The 21434-nt window shown below is 37.3% G+C and overlaps 1 protein-coding gene across 3 annotated transcripts in view; it reads right to left on the reverse strand.

Moving 5' to 3' along the window:
- Positions 1-3541: 3541 nt before the first annotated feature.
- The window catches only part of ARHGAP24 (Rho GTPase activating protein 24), a 506772-nt gene continuing 488879 nt past the window's right edge, over positions 3542-21434 (reverse strand). For 2 of the 3 annotated variants that reach the window (XM_027095828.1, XM_027095829.1), the window contains 2 exons: positions 9324-10398; positions 3542-4278 (listed from right to left, as the gene is read on the reverse strand). In XM_027095828.1, the coding sequence (XP_026951629.1) occupies positions 4035-4278; positions 9324-10398 (1319 nt within the window). In that variant the 3' untranslated portion in view covers positions 3542-4034. The remainder of the gene's footprint in view (positions 4279-9323; positions 10399-21434) is intronic. The other variant, XM_027095830.1, reaches the window with a different exon arrangement.

The raw sequence follows: 21434 nt of genomic DNA on the forward strand, positions 1-21434 counted from the left end.
GCAGATTATCTGAGAAAAGATGAAATTAGAGTACTTGGGAAGGGGACACAATTATATCCTCTGCTGCTGTGCATGCTAGTGTTTCATTGCCAGCCTGTTTCCTGAGGCCAGAATCTTGTTATGTTCTCTAGAAGCTGTGGCACCCTTTCAATAGAAGTAATCTGAGGGCTGACAACTACTATTTATTGAGCACTTACTATACTCCAGGTACTGTGCTAATCATTTCACTTAATCATTTCTCGAAAAAATTCAGTGAGGAAGAGGCACTATTATTATCCCTATTTGATGGAAAGGCAAATTTAGGCTTATAAACATTATGTAATTTTTCTTAAGTTTGTGCATCTAATAAATGGCAGAGTTGGGATTTTGATCCAGGTCTCTGAATCCAAAAGTTCACACATATTCTTTTCTAGGATGCTACTCTAAGCAGAACACAGATCTGCAATGTAAGGAACAGTGGGGTTTGTGGTTGGCTTCCCAGTCTTTAATCCTCTCCTGAATTTCCAAGGGGAGATAATTATATATCAGTGATTTAAACTATCCTACCTGGGAATAACTTACTTTTTTTAAAAGGAGCCCTCCTCACCTTGTGAATAAATAGGAACGACATTATTTAAATTCCACTTGGACTTTTTCGTCAGTTCATAATAAAGTTACATGTAAAATCTACATTTCAGTTGGCTTCATGTCCTAGGCACTTCTATTTTAAATGTTCTCTAAAGGATATCCAGCCATATAGTTTGGTGAGTAAAACCAATACTATAGACTCAACACTTGGAAGCAAATCTTTTCTCCTGAGCTCATAATTTAAGAATCATTGCAGTTGCCTAAAGAGTTTTAAAGAAGTGTATACAGGATGTGGCAAATGAACCTTTGATACTACTTACTTATTTCCAATTTATTCTTATGTCAATTTGCAGTTGATTTTTTTCTAGGCTTTCAGGAGAGTTAATATAAGAACCAGTAGAAACCCAGATGGACAAGCTGTTCATAGTATCCATTGATTGGAAATCATCATCACTGAGATTTATAGTTAAAATTAATCACAATATCCCTCATAAATCAAAGGCCAAATTTACTGCTAACTCTCCATGCTGGCACTCTGTGGCATAATAATGCTGTAGGTGGAGAGATTTAAGATCAACGAGATATTATTCTCATGCCTTAAGAGATATTATTCTCATGCCTCCATTTATCAATACAGCTATCAATGGAGCTAAGTAGCAGGCACTGAGATAAGCACAGTACATATCACCTTTAAGTATTACAACATCTTTGCTTTGTAGGAGTTACCTCCACTTTACAGATGAAAAAACTGAGGTCCAGGGAGGTTAAGTGACTTGTCATTGCCTTGCATATCTTGCCTAAGGCATGTTGAGATGCATATCTTAGTCTGTCTGGCTCTCAGTTTCCTGCAATTATCGTTCATTCCCCCTTGGTGCTTCTTAACTTGGTGAAGAAAATAATCAGACATGGGAAAGGCTAAAAGAGATATACCCAAATTGGGAGCACAAAAGGTAACTCACTCTGCATTGAGATCCTAGGAAGTGCCATAGAGGAGCTGACATTTGATTTGGCAAAAAAAAAAAAACAAAAACAAAACAAAACAAAACAAAACAAAAACCATAGGAGTGCGCTAGATAGAAGGAAGGCAGTCAGATGGGCACAATAATAGGAGGTGGAAAGTTCCAGAGGCATGAAATAGCATGGCAGGCGTGGGGGGAAGTGGCAGGAGATGAGAATGAAACTCAGGTTAGAGTCGTATACACTGTGTGAAGGGCATTTGAATGTTATTAGCAAGGCTACAATATGATCAGAAGAGTGACTTAGAAAGGGCAGTCTGCAAATGAAAGTAGAGGAGAGATATTGGAACACAAGTGGCTGGGTGCGATGCTTTCTTTGAGAGATGGGGAGAAACTGATCAAAGAGAGCAGATGAAAAAGGTGAGGATGGGTGGACTAAACAGTATTTGGTGAGTGAATTTAAAAGTGAAGAAGAGGGCAGAGTAGAGAAAAATCAGAGTTAACATTTATGGAGTCCATCCTGTATACTAGGTGCCGTTCTCAGCCTAATACAAGCTACCTCATTGAAACCACTTAACAAATCTGTGAGAGCAGTACTTTTATTATTCCCATTCTACAGATGTAAAAAAGGATGCATAGAAAATTCAGCAACAGCTGGCAAATTGGAGAAAATGTGAACACAGGCAGTTTGACTGCATAGCCTTTGATTTTTACTATTGTATCATACAGCTCCCTGGATGAGTCTGAGGTTTTTGTCAACAAAGACAGGGACTGGGAAAAGATGAAAAGGTAGAGAGAGCTATTGAGATCATTTTTACACATTTTGAGCTTGAATTTCCTTTAGGATATCCAGGTGGGAGTATTTTGTTAAAGAATTGGAAAGAGAGAGAAAAGGGAACTAAAGATAAAGAAGGTATTGCTACATAGACAGTGGTTGATACCAAAGGACCACGTAAGTTTGCTCTGTGTAAGGATATAAACAAAAGCAGCACAGTGACAAGAATGAACTCTGTAAAGTCTACTGTCCCCTTGAAAATAAATACAAACATAGAACCTTCAAACAACATGAATCCCATAAACTCCAGTAGTATTTATTTCCAATTTTATCTTTTGTGACTTTCTGTTCTAGCGTGACAAAGATTTATTTCGATTATTGCCTCATCGAACTGTGAATTTTTCTCAGTCTCTGGCAGATTATCTGAGAAAAGATGAAATTAGAAGCCCTGGGCTTCTCCAGAAAGTTATCATTACTGATGTTCACAAATTTATCAAAACTGGACCTTTAAAGATTCACATTTTAAATTTATTGTGAATAAATGTTTTTGACAGGGGAGAATACTGTACAAATTAGAAGCAAAATAGTTTCTTCCAATCTTGTCTCCTCCTCCTTCTGGCCCCCTTCCCCTGCATCAGCTCCCTCTTGCTGCAAACTGCCTTTTCCCTCTGTTGTGCTGAAAGAATCCTAGATGACAACAGAGCAGCCGGACTGAGTGAAAGCAGACTATATGGCACACACTCTAGCAGTTTAACTGAGAGAGACACGGTAATACTATTTCACTGTTTGCGTTGTGGGTGGGGAGGTGGGGGGCCGGGGTTGGAGTAGAGGACACGTGCTCAATGTAGGCACTGGTTAGCCAGCATTGTTCTTCAACTTCCCAATGGCAGGAAGAATCTCCCTCATAACCATCCAGTAGAAGGACAGAGTAATTCAAGGCATGACTGCTTAAATGCTCTTTTTTAAAAAAAACATGCTTTCCGTCTAAGGTGCATCCTGCATAGGAGACATACATCTGTGGAATGGGCAAGGCAGACCAGGGGGCTTGAGAAGGGGACTTTTTTACATGGTCCAAAATCTCCTGTGTCAAAGCATCTCACCAAGAAAACTGAGCAGTGTCAAGGGCAGAATTTACAGAGCAATTCAAAGGTTCCTGGTGATTCTACCGTAATTTATAAAATTATTTACATTTCTCTTTTTGGTCATGGCAAGGTCCATTGGCACAAACAGCACAGCCACAGAGTATTCTTTTTGATTTTAATAACTCATCTTATATATATTTATATATCTGCTTATTTTCATTTCCTCAGCAAAAGGGGAAATAAAAATATTGATCTATAAAATAAGCTGATGATAACACAATGCCAAAAATAGCTTAAGTGCAAGGGGTGAAGCTTGAAAGCAAGCTAAACTGCAATGACATACTGATTTAACATTTTAAATACAAGACTTGCAATAAAATAATTATTGAGATATGTTTCTCATTTTTAGTTTACTTTTTAAAAACTACTCTATATACACATATCCAGTTGTAACACTTGACAGTAGCATTATGGGGCATGATACAACTTTGGTACACATTGCAGATATGAATGGGCAATGTCTGTAAATGATATGTCTTCCCCAGTTAGAACTCTGTACAGCCAGGTGACCAGCCACCTGATCCTATATAATATTCCCACCAGAACCCCCAGAGTCTTCCCCAGAGCCACTGGAGACAGTGGGAGAAATCAGCCTCACTGGATCCATATCGTGTTTCCTCTCTCGGTTCTCCTGGGTTCCACTGTCAGCTCCCCAAATGTGGAAAAAAACTGCTCCATTTCTTTCTGAAGCATGTCATTTCTCTTCTCTGCATCTTCTTTTGCTCGCTCAGCATTTCGCATTTTGATTTCTATCATTGTGAACTTTTTCCTTTCTTGATCCAGTTCATCGTGGAGGCTCATCATTTCTGTTTCCAAAGACAAGTTTCGCTGTTCTAAGCTACAAAGGGTGGGGGAAGGAATAAGACATAAAGCAATTTTATTAATTTGAAATTCAAAAGGGCTAAAAAATATTTCCTAAACTGTCTCTGCAATGTTTAGGAAATTGGATTGAGCCTTTCAAATCAATGAAGCAAGGTCCACGGATTAAAAGGTGTATATATATTCTTTTTTTTACTGATTCCTAACATGATTTACCATCATTTTGTTGAGACCCCAAGACCTCTCTTGAATGCACTTCATTGTCATTTGATAGCGAATTAATGAATTTTGGCAAAAAGAAGTCAGAGACCAATGTCATGGAGCACAGAATGGCAGAAGTAGGAGGCAACCTAAACCACAAAGCTTCCTGAATCATTATGTAAATCTGGCTTTACTAACAGAAAGGGGGGGGGAGTCTGATAAAGTTGGAAGAAAAAAAGGACAATTATTTTTGCTTTCTATCAAAGGAAAAAGAAAGATAGTGAAAATGTCTTTGTTAGAAAGGTTAAGTCAACAGCTAAGAATGGGCTTCCCTGGGACATATAGAGTCCCATCATATAAAAGTGGTATTAACAGCAGTCACCGTATAGTAAGTAACAAGAGAGGTAGAGATTACATGTATTGAATAAGTAATTCATCTGACATTCTGTGACAATGGAGTCCACCTAAGTAGCCTACTATCTAAAATTCTCACTGCCTTCCAAGTTAATATATCTTAAGATCTCTAGAGTTATATTTTTATAGGTTGATAGCTACATTCTTTTGGATAACTGTATAATTTTAGATAATTTCCTATAAACAGAGTTTTCCCAATAATCACTAAGTTCCAAAACATAATTTATTATTGCTGTTGTTCAAGGAGGAATAGTAAGCACTTGATTATTAGATGATGTGTTTTGGTAATGGCTGACATTTTAATTTCTCCTATTCTGAGCCTAAGTCCCAGGAGTATGTTTGAATTTGACATACTATTGAAATATGAAAGGCTAATGCACAGGTAGCTCTCAGAAATCTGATTATTTTAATAATTTTCAAATTAAAATCTCAATTATTTTTCTGTTTTGAAATAATGAGTCCCATATGTTGATATTTCATCCAGATAATTATAAGAACACTTAAAGATGAATCTGCTCTCCCTTTGTAAGAAACTAGAATTTTTTAAAAAGTCACATTCTATAATCAGTTTAGAAGGCCATTTTGACCACATGATCACATTTTTTACATAAAAACCTGGTAGTGTGCTGGTTGTCACCCAGAATTACTTTACAATACATTCTCTTTTCTTTCTAAAGCTATTTATTTTAGAACTAAAAAAGCTGGAAGAAACTCAAGCTTAAATACCAAGGAAGACACCTTTTAAAAAATATACTAATGCATTTTACATAACAGGCACTATATGAAACTTCCAAGAATCTAGACTGGGTTGAAAACAGAAGAAACCCCTCCCACTGTAAGCACAGATCAATGCTGGAAAAATATATAAGAAAAATATTTTTTAAATACATAGCAAGGTTAAAAGAAATAAAAGAGCATCTTGAGGTTATCAGAACCAAGGAAGAAACTCAAATTTAGAACAGTAAATGGAAGCACATGAGGGGTATTGTTCCTGGATAGAAGCCCTGGAAGCTGTGACTAGGTTTTTATTTTGCTCATGGGGAGGAGGAGATCTCCAGTATAAAAGAGGCAGAAGGCTGAAAGTGATTCAACTGAGAGCTTGGAACATCTATTTTCTTTATGACAAAGAGAATACAAAAACTCTACTCATGGGCTGAGTGGTGACAGAATTAATCAGAAGAGAAAATAAATAAATGAGAAAACAGCTCTGAGGAAAAATTACCCAGAATTCCTCACGTAGTGAAAAAAGATGAAAATGTAATATAAGAAAGAGAAGCTAACAGAGATGGAGAATGGATTAAGAAGGTCCAACATACTTTAATAAGGGTTGGAGAGACAGAAAATTGAGAAAATGGGGAGATGAAATAAACAAAAATGGTGATGGATAAAAATACTCCAGAATTGAAAAAAATATGTCTTCAAATAATGAAACATAAAGTTCAAAAGTTAATGGAAATATATAGCAGAACGTTATTAATCAAAATAAAAATTATATAGCAATATTAATATGAGAAGAAATATTTTTGGGCAAAAAGCATTATTACCATTACTTTATGATAAAATGATCAATTCATCAGGGAGATATAAACAATTCTGACCTTTATTCATCTAGCTGTATAGTTTCAAGTTATTCAATATAAAATATAACAAAATTATAAAGATAGATAAATCCACAAAAATTAGGAAATTTTAAGATAACTTTCTTAGAAATTATAGCTCTATCTGATGAAAATTAGGAGAAATGTAAAAGATTTGAACAGCTTGATTAACAGATTTGATCTATTGGTCATATATACAATCCCAAACCAATAATAAGTTAATAAATACTTCTTACAAGACCAAATAATTGATATCATACAAATGAATTTTTCTGACCACAATATGATAAAGGGAGAAGGTGAGGGGGGAGGGAATAACATCAAACTCACATGTTTAAAAACTAAAAATCATACATATCAATGATAGATAAAGTATAGTATCTATTTCTCTATCATCTTTCTATCTATCTAGGGATGTATGTATGTATGTGTGTATATATGTACGTATCTATTATCTATCTATCCTGTCTATCTATCTATCTATCTATCTATCATCATCTATCTATCCTTAATACTTGTAGGGTAGAGTTAAAAAGGAATTGAAAGACAAATGTATAATTCTAAACAGGAATGATCAAGAATTAACTAGAACAGTTACTTCTTATATTTCTGTGGCTTGGTCATGTGGCAGCTCCTCTGCCCTACTTTATCATGGACCTCTCCCTTTGCCTGTCACATGGGTAAAAATGCTACAGTGGGGCTTCCCTGGTGGCGCAGTGGTTGGGAGTCCGCCTGCCGATGCGGAGGACGCGGGTTCGTGCCCCGGTCCGGGAGGATCCCACGTGCCGCGGAGCGGCTGGGCCCATGGGCCATGGCCGCCGGGCCTGCGCGTCCGGGGCCTGTGCTCCGCAGCGGGAGGGGCCACAGCAGTGAGAGGCCCGCGTACCACAAAAAAAAAAAAAAAAAAAAAATGCTACAGTGAAAGAGGCCAATGAATGACATTCTGTTGGAAGCTTCTATTATTTTATCAATGTCTCTAAAATGCACCATAGACTCAGAACATAAATGTAGCACCAATGTTCTCATAAATGAACCTGTACATCTGCAACCATTCAGAATAATGTATTCCTATCCTAAGGTAAGTTTCAAGTGTTATCTCTTGCTTCTCAGTGCTAAGTGCTAATTTATCATCATGCCTTGGCAGCAATTCAGAGATTTGGTAGCCAGTGGTTCCAAAAACTACATTCAGAATGAAGAGTAGCCTTATAAGATGATGACTCCATTTTTCTTCTTATTTAAACCTCCTGTCACTTAGCATTATATAGGAAAATTCAAACCAAGTTTCTGTTTCCAAGAAAGTAATTTTTTCAATCTAACATATAAGAAGCATTTTTTTAATATTTACTTTACCATAGCTCTTAAAAATACATATCTTTTTGCTTGATAATTGATAAATGGATGGGAAACATTAAAATACATTAAGGTCAACTTTATATATAAAAATGAAACCACGTGGGGTTTGGAGCCATGGAAGCATTTGAAGCAGGACAAAGACTGAGGTTCACAAACTATGAGGACCCTAAACAAGAAGGGGTCTACTAAGGCACAGTCTGGGACTGGGACTGAGGCCACTAGAGGGGCTACTTCAGGCTAAACTGAGCCTCAGGCCTTCTCTTGAGAGTGCAGTGTCCTTCCCTTATACTACACTGAAAGGAGAACATAAAAACAATCAGTTTTGTAATTCTGTGACCTTGGTGAAATCACGGGGTGTGCTGATGTTCAGGTTTCCAGCACAAGGTTGTATTTGTGAATCCTGGGTTCCATTCTCTGTATTCCTGCCTTTCAAGATGATGGAGCATCTGGCAGTCAGGGGTACTGTCAACACAGGATGCTCAGCCAATAGCCCATGTCTTGCCCAGGTTGCTTCTCTGAAGTTGCTAAGCCATCGCCACCTCGGTCAACTTACGAGAAGACGTCAACTGCTATCAATTAGGTTTCAGCACAACTGCTTCCTTATAATTCATATGTTTTGCTCCCCACTTAGGCTACAATTTCCATTGTCCATATGAATACACTTCATGCCATCACTTTTCTCAGAAACCTCCTTGGATTCCAATCCCAGAGTAAAAGCCAAAGACTTAAGATGATCCTGAAAGCTCTAAGGTACCTCTCTGAGCTCCTCACTTATTCCATCTCACGGCATTTCCACTCCTCCCAGGCATCTGCGTAGCTGCCTCTTTAACCTCCTATAAGGCCCTACACTTAGAATTACCCCTCACCAACACTTCTTACCCCTCTTCCCTGCTTTAGTCTTCTACTTAGCATGAGATCTATTTTACTTATTTATCTGTCTCCTCCAGTGGAATGGAAGCATGCTCCATGAGGGCTGAGTTTTTGTCAGTTTTATCCACTGCTGAATCCTTGGGGTCTGGGTCTGAGCTTGGGAGAGAACAGACACTCTCCCAGCATTCAGCAAAGGAAAAAATGAACAATAAAGGTCTGTTTATTTCTCCAACTTCTCTTTATCCTCATTTCATCCTCTTCCTATGAGAACAGACTCCTTGTTCTGCATTCATCCCCTTCCGCTCCTCTCCCCAGCCCTCGAACACAAATCCACACATTTATTGACAAGAGATAGTATTACTGAGCAACTGCTCTGTGCCAGGGACAATGTGCAATGATTTCTTACATGCTTTTGTGGTAGATACTGCTAGAATTTAAAATGTTCACATTAGGGAGCTGAGATTCACAGAGATGAAGTGAGCTTTCCCAAAGTCCCACAGCTTACAAATGGTGAAGCTACCCAGTCTCTGACTTTGGAGTCAGCATATTTACCCTCTGGGTGAGCCTGTCTCATATTAGGAGGCTATCACACCCTCTCTGGCAGTTTGGGGCTCCAGATTTTCCTCACCTCTTTATCCTGGACTCATACTCTATCTTCTGTTTGGTCATTTCCTGCTTCAGGCTGGACACTAAACTATGCAGTGCGCTGTGATTGCTGGTGTGGCCAACAAAAGTCTCACTGTTGTCGCTGCTGCTGGTGGCACGACTACTTCGACCACCCACACTCCTCCGGTCACTTTTGTTTTCATAGTCCCCGGGGTGGGAAAGGTCGTCCTGTGGGGGCCCATCCAAAACGGGGTCCTCAAAATTCCCACCGTAAAAGTCTTGTTCCGGGCAGGTGGTGGTGGAGGAGCGGCAGGAGTTGGAGTTCTCAGGGAGGGAGATTTCACAGGAGGAAGTGGACCAGGTGGCACTGTCGATGCTCTGCTTGTCGTCAAGGCTCATCACGGAGAACTGTTGGTGGACGTTGTCATAGGTGGAGAGTCTGTTGTGCTGGCCCGACTCTCCAGCTTGCTCTTTCTGCTTGTTATCCCTCAGGGTCACGTAGCCATTGGGCAGCCAGCTCATGCTGCGACCATTCACGGGGTTCCCGAGGGTATCTGTGTTCAAAATGCCCATCCGCACCGTTCCGTTCTGTACACTGTGGGTGCCCATTTTGGTACCAGACCCCTTCAGGGAAGAGGTCCTTCTGGCCTGTAAGCTCCCATTGGGAGTGGTTTGGGCTTTCTCAAGTCCTTCTGCATTACTGCTGCTGAAGGACCCATTGGTGACTATCCCACTGCCCTTATTGAAGGCGGGATTCTTTTTGACCATGAGAGGGGGGCTCCTAGAGACATCCAGTTTGTGAACGCTATTCCTTGGGCTGTTGGTTTTGCTGCCTGATAGAGCTGTGGGGGATCCGTTATCCATGTTGCTTCTCTGGGGAGACTCAGACTTGTCCCAAGAGCACCGTCTTCCAGGACTGTCCTTGGTATTATTGTTCTCCGTGTTTTGTAGCTGACCCATGGTGGCTTTCTTCTGAAGGTCATTGTTGTTGTTGCTCACTCCATCCTGGGGCTTACTTTGCAACTCTGCATCTTTGGGGAAGAGGCGATCATGTTTGCTAATCATCATTGACATCAACTGTTGGACCACCACAGTGCCTGGAATTGCACAGAAAACAAAATAGTATGAGTGAAACAGTTTTATTTCTTATTTTGAATGTGACTCTTAAAGAGTTATTAAAGAGTTCAGGTGAACATTCAGCATTATTAGCAGTGCCAAACTATATTCTTAATGATGATAATAGCAATATTATCTATAGCAATATTAACTGCTAAAATTTCTTGAGCATTTAACATGAACTATACCAAGCACTTTACTTTTGTTAGTGTAGTTGGATTTAAAAAAAAAATCTATGAATAGATACTGTTCTATCTATCACTGTCTTATGAAAGTTAAATAACTTGATCAGCATCCCAAAGCTATTAAGGAGAAAATGCAGGGCTTGAACCCAGAATTAATTAGTTCCAAAGACCAGCCTCTTCATTGTCACACATTTCTTGGAAGTTTGACATTTAATTAGGAAAAACCTTTCTTTGAGGAAGTCACTGTTATCTCTCATCAGACAATTGCCTCAAACTATCAAGACATTTGTAGTGGCATCTCAAAGTGGAACCCTATAAAATCTCTAGTGGATATATGGTCTGTCTTTATAATATAGCAAGACAATGAAGTTCCATACAACTTTTGCTCAGCATTCAAAACCTTCAGGGCATTTTAAGTGACATTAGCCAAAATGGTATAATAAAGACCTACAAGAATCCTCTCCTCCATAAAAGCAACTGACAAAAATATTCTGAATCATCATTTGCAGAACTTTGGAAATTAAAGGCTTGTTGTAATCTGGAGAGTGTTTATTAAAAAAAAAAATCATTGAATCTTGGTACAGAACAGCAAGCACTGTGGTATTTTAACTCATCCTATTCCTATCCTCCTCTCTGCAGTGGCCTTGAAAACCAACAGCCCACAATCACAGTGGGAACCAGCAGTCTGGCAGCCACTGGAATGGGAAAAGCAGGGATGGAAATCCTTCAAAGTCCCATTCCCAAAGAATTGTCATTATTTTACTTGTTTGGTGGTTCCCTGGAAGACGCCACTCAAGAGGCTTGTCTTCATTTTATCTAAATAAGAATTTGACCAGGGTGAGCAACACTTTCTCAAGGCCATTTGTCAAAAACAATTAGGGGCTCTTTCATTTAAAATCATGTTTGCCTGAAGCAAGTGGATAACAGTTGAAGACAAACAATAGGCTAAACAAAAAGCTTAGAAGGAAAATCTGAGGAAAGAGACTTCCAAAGGAGGTGTTGAAAAGCTCTGCTTTATTCCTGAGAATTTAGAAGATTACATGCATGCTTAGGGTTCTGTGCATGCCTAGGGCTATATGCATGCTCAGGAAAGAACTGAGAAGTCCCCAAGCTCTCACCTCTGACTGATCTTGAGGCTCTGCACAAAAAGGATCTGAATGCTAAAGCAGAGTTGTAACCTTCCTGGCTGAGTGTTGAAAGTTTGCCCCAACATGAACACAGAGTGTCTTGGTAAAGACTGGGAAACTTATTAGCTCTAGTCTTTTAATCTTTGTTCAATCCTTAGCTGACAACTAAGTAAGCCAAGCAGAGACTTCAGTGGCCACGGATGACAAATAATATAGACTTTAGAGAATTATTTCAGAAAACTCACTAAAAAACCAAACAACAAACAGCAAAAACAACAAAGGGAGGGTAAGAATCTGATATCCAGAGTTCCCATATTATTATATTATTTAAAAAACATGCAGTTTTCAAAAAAATAATGCTACATGCAAAAAATAAACAAAGCATGGCCCATATACAAGGAAAAAAAAGAAAAAAAAAAAACAGACTCTGAGGAAACCCAGACACTGTACTCACTGGTCAAAGACTTTAAATTTGCTATTTTAAATGTTTTCTAATAAATGAAGGAACCAAAGGAAAGTGAGAATAATGTTTCGCCAAATATCAATAAAGAGCTTGAAAGTGTAGAAAAGAATCAAATAGATATTCTGGAGTTGAAAGGTACAATAACTGAAATGAAAAGAATCAGTAGAGGGGATCAACAGCAGACTTGAGCAGGCAGAAGAAAGAATCAGCATACCTGAAGACAACTGTGGTTACCCAGTCTGAGGAACAGAAGGAAGAGGAATAAAGACAAATGAGCAGAGCTTCAGAGACCTGTGGGACACCATCAAGCATACCAGCATAGGTGTAATGGTATCCCAGGAGGAGAGTAGAAAGAGAAATGAGCAGAAAGAATATTTGAAGAAAGAGTTGCTGGAATTTGAAGAAATTTGATGAAAAATATGAGTCTACACATTCAAGAAGCTCATCAAATTCCAAGCAAGTTAAATGCAAAAGGATCCAGACCTAGATCCATCATAGTCAAACTGTCTTAAAGAGAACCTTGAGAACAGCAAGAGATAACCAATTCATGTATAATGGATTCTCAATAAGATTATCAGCTGATTTTTCATCATTCTCATTGCCAGAATTATATTATCCAGCAAACCTATGTTTCAAAAATGAGGGACAAATAAAACATTCCTAGCTAAACAAAAACAGAGAATTTGCCAATAGCAAATCTGCTCTAAAGAAATATCAACACTTCAGGGCATTTTAAACAAAGAGAAGACCTTCAAGAAAGAAAATAATTCTCTTACACAAATGAAAATGCTAAGGTTCTCATTTGATCCTTATATTTATATTATTCACTGTAAAGTATGATTAGAAATCAATACCTTACAAGTTTCAGATAGTAAAAATAACTCAGACAACAGTGGATAGAAAGGCTAATCTATCATAAAAAGCAGTAATATTCTTTCTAAAAATTGGTGGATTTATCAGGTTTTATGGCATATTAGCTGAAACTCAAAATATATTTTCACATATTCCTCACTGACTTACATGCTGGGCTGCTCCCACCCCTTAAAATAGGCCACCACCACTAACTAGGCTTCTAAATTAGTTTCACAACTTTAGGTGTCCCAACCCCCTAAGAATCTTTTTAAGAATTTTATTCATATACCCACAATAAAGCAGTGTAGGCTCATGAAAGCATTAATCATCTTTGCTTTGGCTTGAACTATATTAATGTGGTGTGTTAACTGTGTTTCTTTTACCGTGTTGATAAAAGCTCCTAAGAGTAGTCTCTGATAAATAAATACAGGGAAACAAATTTTAGTTAGTAAAGGTAATATTATTTAAAATACTTAAATAAATTTGGTGAAGAAAATGATAAGTGCTTTTGACAATGAAGATATCTACTGAAATAGCTTCTAGTAGCTGTCAGAGAGTAGAAGCTTGACTTGGGATGAGGCCACTCATTAGCTTAAAGCAACACCTGGGCAAGATTTGACTCTGAATATAATTTATAGTCAAATTCTGAATAGGAAAATATGTGTTATATTCATCTATATCCTTCACACTTCTGTAATGATTCAAAACTTCTAACATATTTAGATTAGGAATCTGCAGTTTGTTAGGTCTGATGCTGGCCAGTGCTGCTCAAACATTAATGTTCATACAAATTATCTGGAGATTCTGTTAAAATGTAAATACTGAGTGGGGCATGAGATTTTACATTTCTAACCAGCCCCCAGATGACACCAACGATAACAAAATAGTAGCAATAGCAGAGCATAGAGGACCCACCACAGACAGACCTTCTGAATCAGAATTTCAGCAATATTCCCAGATTATTCCTGTGTGTGTTAGAGTTTGTGAAACTGTGTTAGGTGGAAATGTTTCACTTACATCTTCTAAATTTTCTCAGAAGGCTGTGAGATAGGACTTAACATTTTTCAGATGAGAAAATTGAGGTTCAGAGAGGTTACAGTTCTGCCCAGGGACACACAGATGATAAGTGACCAGGCTGAAATATGATGCTTCTTCATCTTCTCACTGCAAATCATGTACTTGTCCAACTATATTTCAGCTGCTGGATTTATTTATTTACTTATTTATTATTGGAGTAAAATTGCTTTACAATGTTGTTAGTTTCTGCTGTACAATGAAGTGAATCAGCTATACGTATACCCTCCCTCTTGGACCTCCCCCCCACCCCCACCATCCCACCCATCTAGGTCATCATGGAGCACCGAACTGAGCTCCCTGTGTTATACAGCAGGTTCCCGCTAGCTATCTATTTTACGTAGTGTATTTATCTCAAACCTAAACTCCCAATTCGTCGCACCCTCCCTTCCCCCCGCCCTGTGTCCATATGTCCATTCTCTATGTCTGCGTCTCTATTCCTGCCCTACAAATAGGTTCATCTGTACCATTTTTCTAGATTCCACATATATACGTTAACATACAATATTTGTTTTTCTCTTTCTGGCTTACTTCACTCTGTATGACAGACTCTAGGTCCATCCACATCTCTACAAATGACCCAATTTCGTCCCTTTTTATGGCTGAGTAATATTCCATTGTTTATATGTACCACATTTTCTTTTTCCTTTCATCTACTGTTGGACATTTAGGTTGTTTCCATGTCCTGGCTATTGTAAATAGTGCTGCAGTGAACACTGGGGTACATGTGACCTTTTGAATTATGGTTTTCTCACAGAATATGCCCAGTAGTGGGATTGATGGGTCACATGGTAGCTCTCTTTTTAGTTTTTTAAGGAACTTCCATACTGTTCTCCATAGTGGCTCTATCAATTTACATTCCCACCAACAGTGCAAAAGGGTTCCCTTTTCTCCACACCCTCTCCAGCATTTATTGTTTGTAGATTTTTGGATGATGGCCATTCTGACCGGTGTGAGGTGATACCTCATGGTAGTTTTTATTTGCTGCACTAATAATTATTTGCATCACTAATAATTAGTGATGTTGAGCATCTTTTCATGTGCCTCTTGGCCATCTGCATGTCTTCTTTGGTGAAATGTCTATTTAGGTCTTCTGCCCCCTTTTTAATTGGGTTCTTTGTTTTTCTGATATTGAGCTCCATGAACTGTTTGTATATTTTGGAGATTAATCCTTTGTCCATCGCTTCATTTGCAAATATTTTCTCCCATTCTGAGGGTTATATTTTCATCTTGTTTATGGTTTTCTTTGCTGTGCTAAAACTTTTAAGTTTAATTAGGTCCTATTTGTTTATTTTTATTTTCATTACTCTAGGAAGTGGGTCAAAAACGATCTTGCTGTGGTTTATTTCAAAGAGTGCTTTTCTTATGTTTTCCTCTAAGAGTGTTATAATGTCTGGTCTTAAATTTAGGTCTGTAATCCATTTGGAGCTTATTTTTATGTATGATGTTAGATATCACAAAAACAGAAAATTACAGACCAATATAACTGATGAACATAGATGCAAAAATCCTCAACAAAAAACTAGCAAACAGAATCCAACAACAAATTAAAAGGATCATACACCATGATCAAGTGGAATTTACACCAGGAATGCAAGGATTATTCAATATATGTAAAGCAATCAATGTGATATACCATATTAACAAATTAGGAAATAAAAACCATATGATCATTTCAATAGATGAAGAAAAATATATTGACAAAATTCAACACCCAAAGGCACAGGGAGGTCAATTTGATGCTTTGCGACCACAAAGAGGGGTGGGATAGGGAGGGTGAGAGGAAGACACAAGAGGGACAGGATATGGGGATATATGTATACATATAGCTGATTCACTTTGTTATACAGCAGAAACTAACACAACATTGTAAAGCAATTATACTCCAATAAAGATGTTTAAAAAACAGACTCTACAGAAAACGAGCATAGAGGGAAACTACCTCAACATAATAAAAGCCGTATATGACAAACCCACAGCAAATACTCAATGGTGAAAAACTGAAAGCATTTCCACTAAGGTCATCAACAAGACAAGAATGTCCACTCTCACCCCTCTTATTCAACATAGATTTGGAAGTCCTGGCCATGGCAATCAGAGAAGAAAAAGAAATAAAAGGGAATTCAGCACCACCAAACCAGCTTTACAACAAATGCTAAAGGAACTTCTCTAGGCAGGAAACACAAGAGAAGGAAAAGAACTACAATAACAAACACAAAACAATTAAGAAAATGGTAATAGGAACATATATATTGATAATTACCTTAAATGTAAATGGATTAAATGCCCCAAACAAAAGACATAGACTGGCTGAATGGATACAAAAAAAGACCTGTGTATATGCTGTCTACAAGAGACCACTTCAGACCTATAGACACATACAGACTGAAAGTGAGGGGATGGAGGAGATATTCCATGCAAATGGAAATCAAAAGTAAGCTGGAGTAGCAATTCTCATATGAGACAAGATGGACTTTAAAACAAAGATATTACAAGAGACAAAGAAGGACACTACATAATGATCAAGGGATCAATGCAAGAAGAAGATATAACAATTGTAAATATATATGCACCCAACAGAGGAGCACCTCAATACATAAGGCAAATACTAACAGCCATAAAAGAGGAAATCGACAGTAACACAATCATAGTAGGGGACATTAACACCCCACTTTAACCAATGGACAGATCATCCAAAATGAAAATAAATAAGGAAACACAAGCTTTAAATGATACATTAAACCAGATGGACTTAATTGATATTTATAGGACATTCCATCCAAAACAACAGAATAAACTTTCTTCTCAAGTGCTCATGGAACATTCTCCAGGACAGATCATATCTTGGTTCACAAATCAAACCTTGGTAAATTTAAGAAAATTGAAATCGTATCAAGTATCTTTTCCGACCACAATTCTATGAGAGTAGATATCAATTACAGGAAAAAATCTGTAAAAAATACAAACACATGGAGGCTAAACAATACACTACTTAATAACCAAGACATCACTGAAGAAATCAAAGAGGAAACCAAAAAATACCTAGAAACAAATGACAATGGAGACACGACAACTGAAAACCTATGGGATGCAGCAAAGGCAGTTATAAGAGGGAAGTTTATAGCAATACAATCCTACCTTAAGAAACAGGAAACATCTCAAATAAACAACCTAACCTTGCACCTAAAGCAATTAGAGGAAGAAGAACCAAAAAAAACCTAAAGATAGCAGAAGGAAAGAAATCATAAAAATCAGAACAGAAATAAATGAAAAAGAAATGAAGGAGACAATAGCAAAGATCAATAAAACTAAAAGCTGGTTATTTGAGAAGATAAACAAAATTGATTAACCATTAGCCAGACTCATCAAGAATAAATGGGAGAAGACTCAAATCAACAGAATTAGAAATGAAAGTGGAGAAGTAACAACTGACACTGCAGAAGTACAAAGGATCATGAGAGATTACTACAAGCAACTCTATACCAATAAAATGGATAACTTGGAAGAAATTGACAAATTCTTAGAAATGCACAACCTGCTGAGACTGAACCAGGAAGAAATAGAAAATCTGAACAGACCAATCACAAGCCCTGAAATTGAAACTGTGATTAAAAATCTTCCAACAAACAAAAGCCCAGGACCAGAGGGCTTCACAGGCAAATTCTATCAAACATTTAGAGAAGAGTTAACACCTATCCTTCTCAAACTCTTACAAAATATAGCAGAGGGAGGAACACTCCCAAACTCATTCTATGAGGCCACCATCACCCTGATACCAAAACCAGACAAAGATGTCACAAAGAAAGAAAACTACAGGCCAATATCACTGATGAACATAGATGCAAAAATCCTCAACAAAATACTAGCAAACAGAATCCAACAGGACATTAAAAGGATCATACACCATTATCAAGTGGGGTTTATCCCAGGAATGCAAGGATTCTTCAATATACACAAATCAATCAATGTGATATACCGTATTAACAAATTGAAGGAGAAAAACCATATGATCATCTCAATCGACACAGAGAAAGCTTTCGACAAAATTCAACACCCATTTATGATAAAAAGCCTCCAGAAAGTAGGCATAGAGGAAATTTTCCTCAACATAATAAAGGCCATATATGACAAACCCACAGCCAACATCGTTGTCAATGGTAAAAAACTGAAACCATTTCCACTAAGATCAGGAACAAGACAAGGTTGTCCACTCTCACCACTATTATTCAACCTAGTTTTGGAAGTTTTAACCAAAACAATCAGAGAAGAAAAAGAAATAAAAGGAATCCAAATTGGAAAAGAAGAAGTAAAGCTGTCACTGTTTGCAGATGACATGATACTATACATAGAGAATCCTAAAGATGCTACCAGAAAACTGCTAGAGCTAATCAATGAATTTGATAAAGTAGCAGGATACAAAATGAATGCACAGAAATCTCTGTCATTCCTATATACTAATGATGAAAAATCTGAAAGAGAAATTAAGGAAACACTCCCATTTACGACTGCAACAAAAAGAATAAAATAGCTAGGAATAAACCTACCTAAGGAGACAAAAGACCTGTATGCAGAAAACTATAAGACACTGATGAAAGAAATTAAAGATGATACAAACAGATGGAGAGATATGCCATGTTCTTGGATTGGAAGAATCAACATTGTGAAAATGATTATACTACCTAAAGCAATCTAGAGATTCAATCCAATCCCTATCAAACTACCACTGGCCTTCTTCACAGAATTAGAACAAAAAATTTTACAATTTGTATGGAAACATAAAAGGCCCCGAATAGCCAAAGCAATCTTGAAAAAGAAAAATGGAGCTGGAGGAATCAGGCTACCTGACTTCAAACTATACTACGGTATAGTTTGGTATCTGCATAAAAACAGAAATATAGATCAATGGTACGGGATAGAAAGCCTAGAGATAAACTCACACACACACATGGTCACCTAATTTATGACAAAGGAGCCAAGAATAAACAATGGAGAAAGAGACAACCTCTTCAATAAGTGGTGCTGGGATAACTGGACAGCTACATGTAAAAGAATGAAATTAGAACAGCTGCTGGATTTAAAACTGTAGTAATAATAAGTAAACTCGGTGTTATTCTAATAAGAAACTAAATAAAAGACAACTATCTACTGAATCATCAATTATGATGGAGTTTTGGAAGAAAAAAGACTGAATGAAATTAATGGTATTCTATATCTATCTTTTCTCTTTTAGTAACTTCTGAGCTTTCCCCATCACTGGAATATTAACATGTGAAACATCACTGCTTTTTTTTTTTTTACATATTAATAAAAACAATGTATTTATTTTTTTAAAAACAATCGAAGTAAGGAGAAGAGGTACACTGTTCACATTTTTGCAAATACTTTTAATATTTTTAAGACCGACTTATGGATGATAACTGGATTTAATATTTTTAAGACTGGCTTGTAGAAAACTGGATTGTCATATCAATTATGTAGCAATTTAGAAACATCACTGCTTTTTATCACAGTTGTGAACTGTGTGAGGCATTTAATTAATTGAAGAGAGATATCCTCAAGGTCTCCATGATGAAATATGTGAAGGACTATGCCAGTGTATACCTGCCATGATTATAGAGTGAGTGTCAGATCCCTAGAGATTTAGAAATATATTTCTATTACCTTGGAAGGCTTTGCTTTCATCTAGTTTCCAGAATAGTAAATGGCAATCATTTCTTGCAAAGTGACTTCCTTTCAATTTTTATAGCCATTTAGGACAGACTAGCCTGGTAGTAATAATGATGTATGTGTCATTATATGCACTATCTTTTTTTCCTTTTTATTCTCCCCTCTCTGTCATTCTCTTCCTTAGAATGCTAATAAGAAACATGAAGCCGAAATAAATGAGGTCAGAGTGGTTATAATCACCTGTCCATTCTGAAGAGTCCAAGCAGATTTGGGAGTCCCACTGGACTACATGTTCCAACAATTCCCCAGGCTCATATAATTTTATACAGGTTGAACTTAAATACCATATTATGGGACACTTTTTTCATAAGAACTGGATAAGAATTCAATTTTCCTTTGAAGGTACCTAGGCACTTTAAAATACATATGTATGGCAACATTCTATTGAAATGTAGATTCAGGTTGTATTTTTTGCAATACATTACCTTGTACATGTCTCATTTTGCACATGTACAAGATATCTGTGAGGTATATGATAAATTTGGACAAATGACAGTCCTTTAATCACCACCTAATCATTATATAGATAATTCCCTTGTGCCCCTTTGTAGCCAATCCACTATCCATGGCAACCACTGATTTGCTTTCTGTCACTACAGTTTTTTCTTTTCTAGAATTTCATATAAATGCAATTATACAGTATGAAGTCTTTTGTGTCTAGGCATTATTCACTTAGCATAATGCTTTTGTCATTTATCCATATTGTTATCCATGTATCAGTAGTTCATTCTTTTTATTGCTGAGTAGAATTCCATTTCATGGATGTATCAAAATTTGTTCATCTATTCAGTAATTGAAGGACAATTGATCAGTCTTCAGATTGGAGATATTATGGATAAAGTTGACATAAACATTGACTATAAGTCTTAGGGGAACATATGTTTTCTTTTTTAGCACACTGCTTTAATTTGGAAAAAATATCTTTAAATTCTGTTGGACTTTTTTTGCTATACAGTTAGGGGTTTGAAGATAAGTTGGAGTTTTTTACATTTATAGGATTTATTTTGATCCATGTCCTTTTTTTTTTTTTTTTGCGGTACGCGGGCCTCTCACTGTTGTGGCCTCTCCTGTTGCAGAGCACAGGCTCCGGACGCGCAGGCTCAGCGGCCATGGCTCACGGGCCCAGCCGCTCCGCGGCATGTGGGATCTTCCCAGACCGGGGCACGAACCCATGTCCCCTGCATCGGCAGGTGGACTCTCAACCACTGCGCCACCAGGGAAGCCCGATCCATGTCCTTTTGAATTGCATAGTTTCTAATGTGAAACCTTTAGAGCAGTTTTAGGTTTTTAACAGTTTTAGATTCCATTGATGAACCGATATTGACACATTATTATTATTATTAACTAAAGTCCACAGTTTATATTAGAAATCACTCTTTGTGAGATCTGGGTTTTGACAAATGCATAATATCATGTATCCACCATTACAGTATCATATAGAACAATGTTTCATGGCCCTAAAAATCCTTTGTGCTCCAACTATTCCTCCTTTTCTTCCCCAAATCTCTATTGAATCATTGGGATTTCTTTTAAAAACTTTATATAGAGACTGTAACTTTTAACATTATCACCAAGGTAATACCTTTCTG

Source organism: Aethalodelphis obliquidens, unplaced genomic scaffold (genome assembly GCF_003676395.1).
Source record: "Aethalodelphis obliquidens isolate GAN/ISIS:26980383/991018 unplaced genomic scaffold, ASM367639v1 scaffold95, whole genome shotgun sequence".
NCBI lineage: Eukaryota > Metazoa > Chordata > Mammalia > Artiodactyla > Delphinidae > Aethalodelphis > Aethalodelphis obliquidens.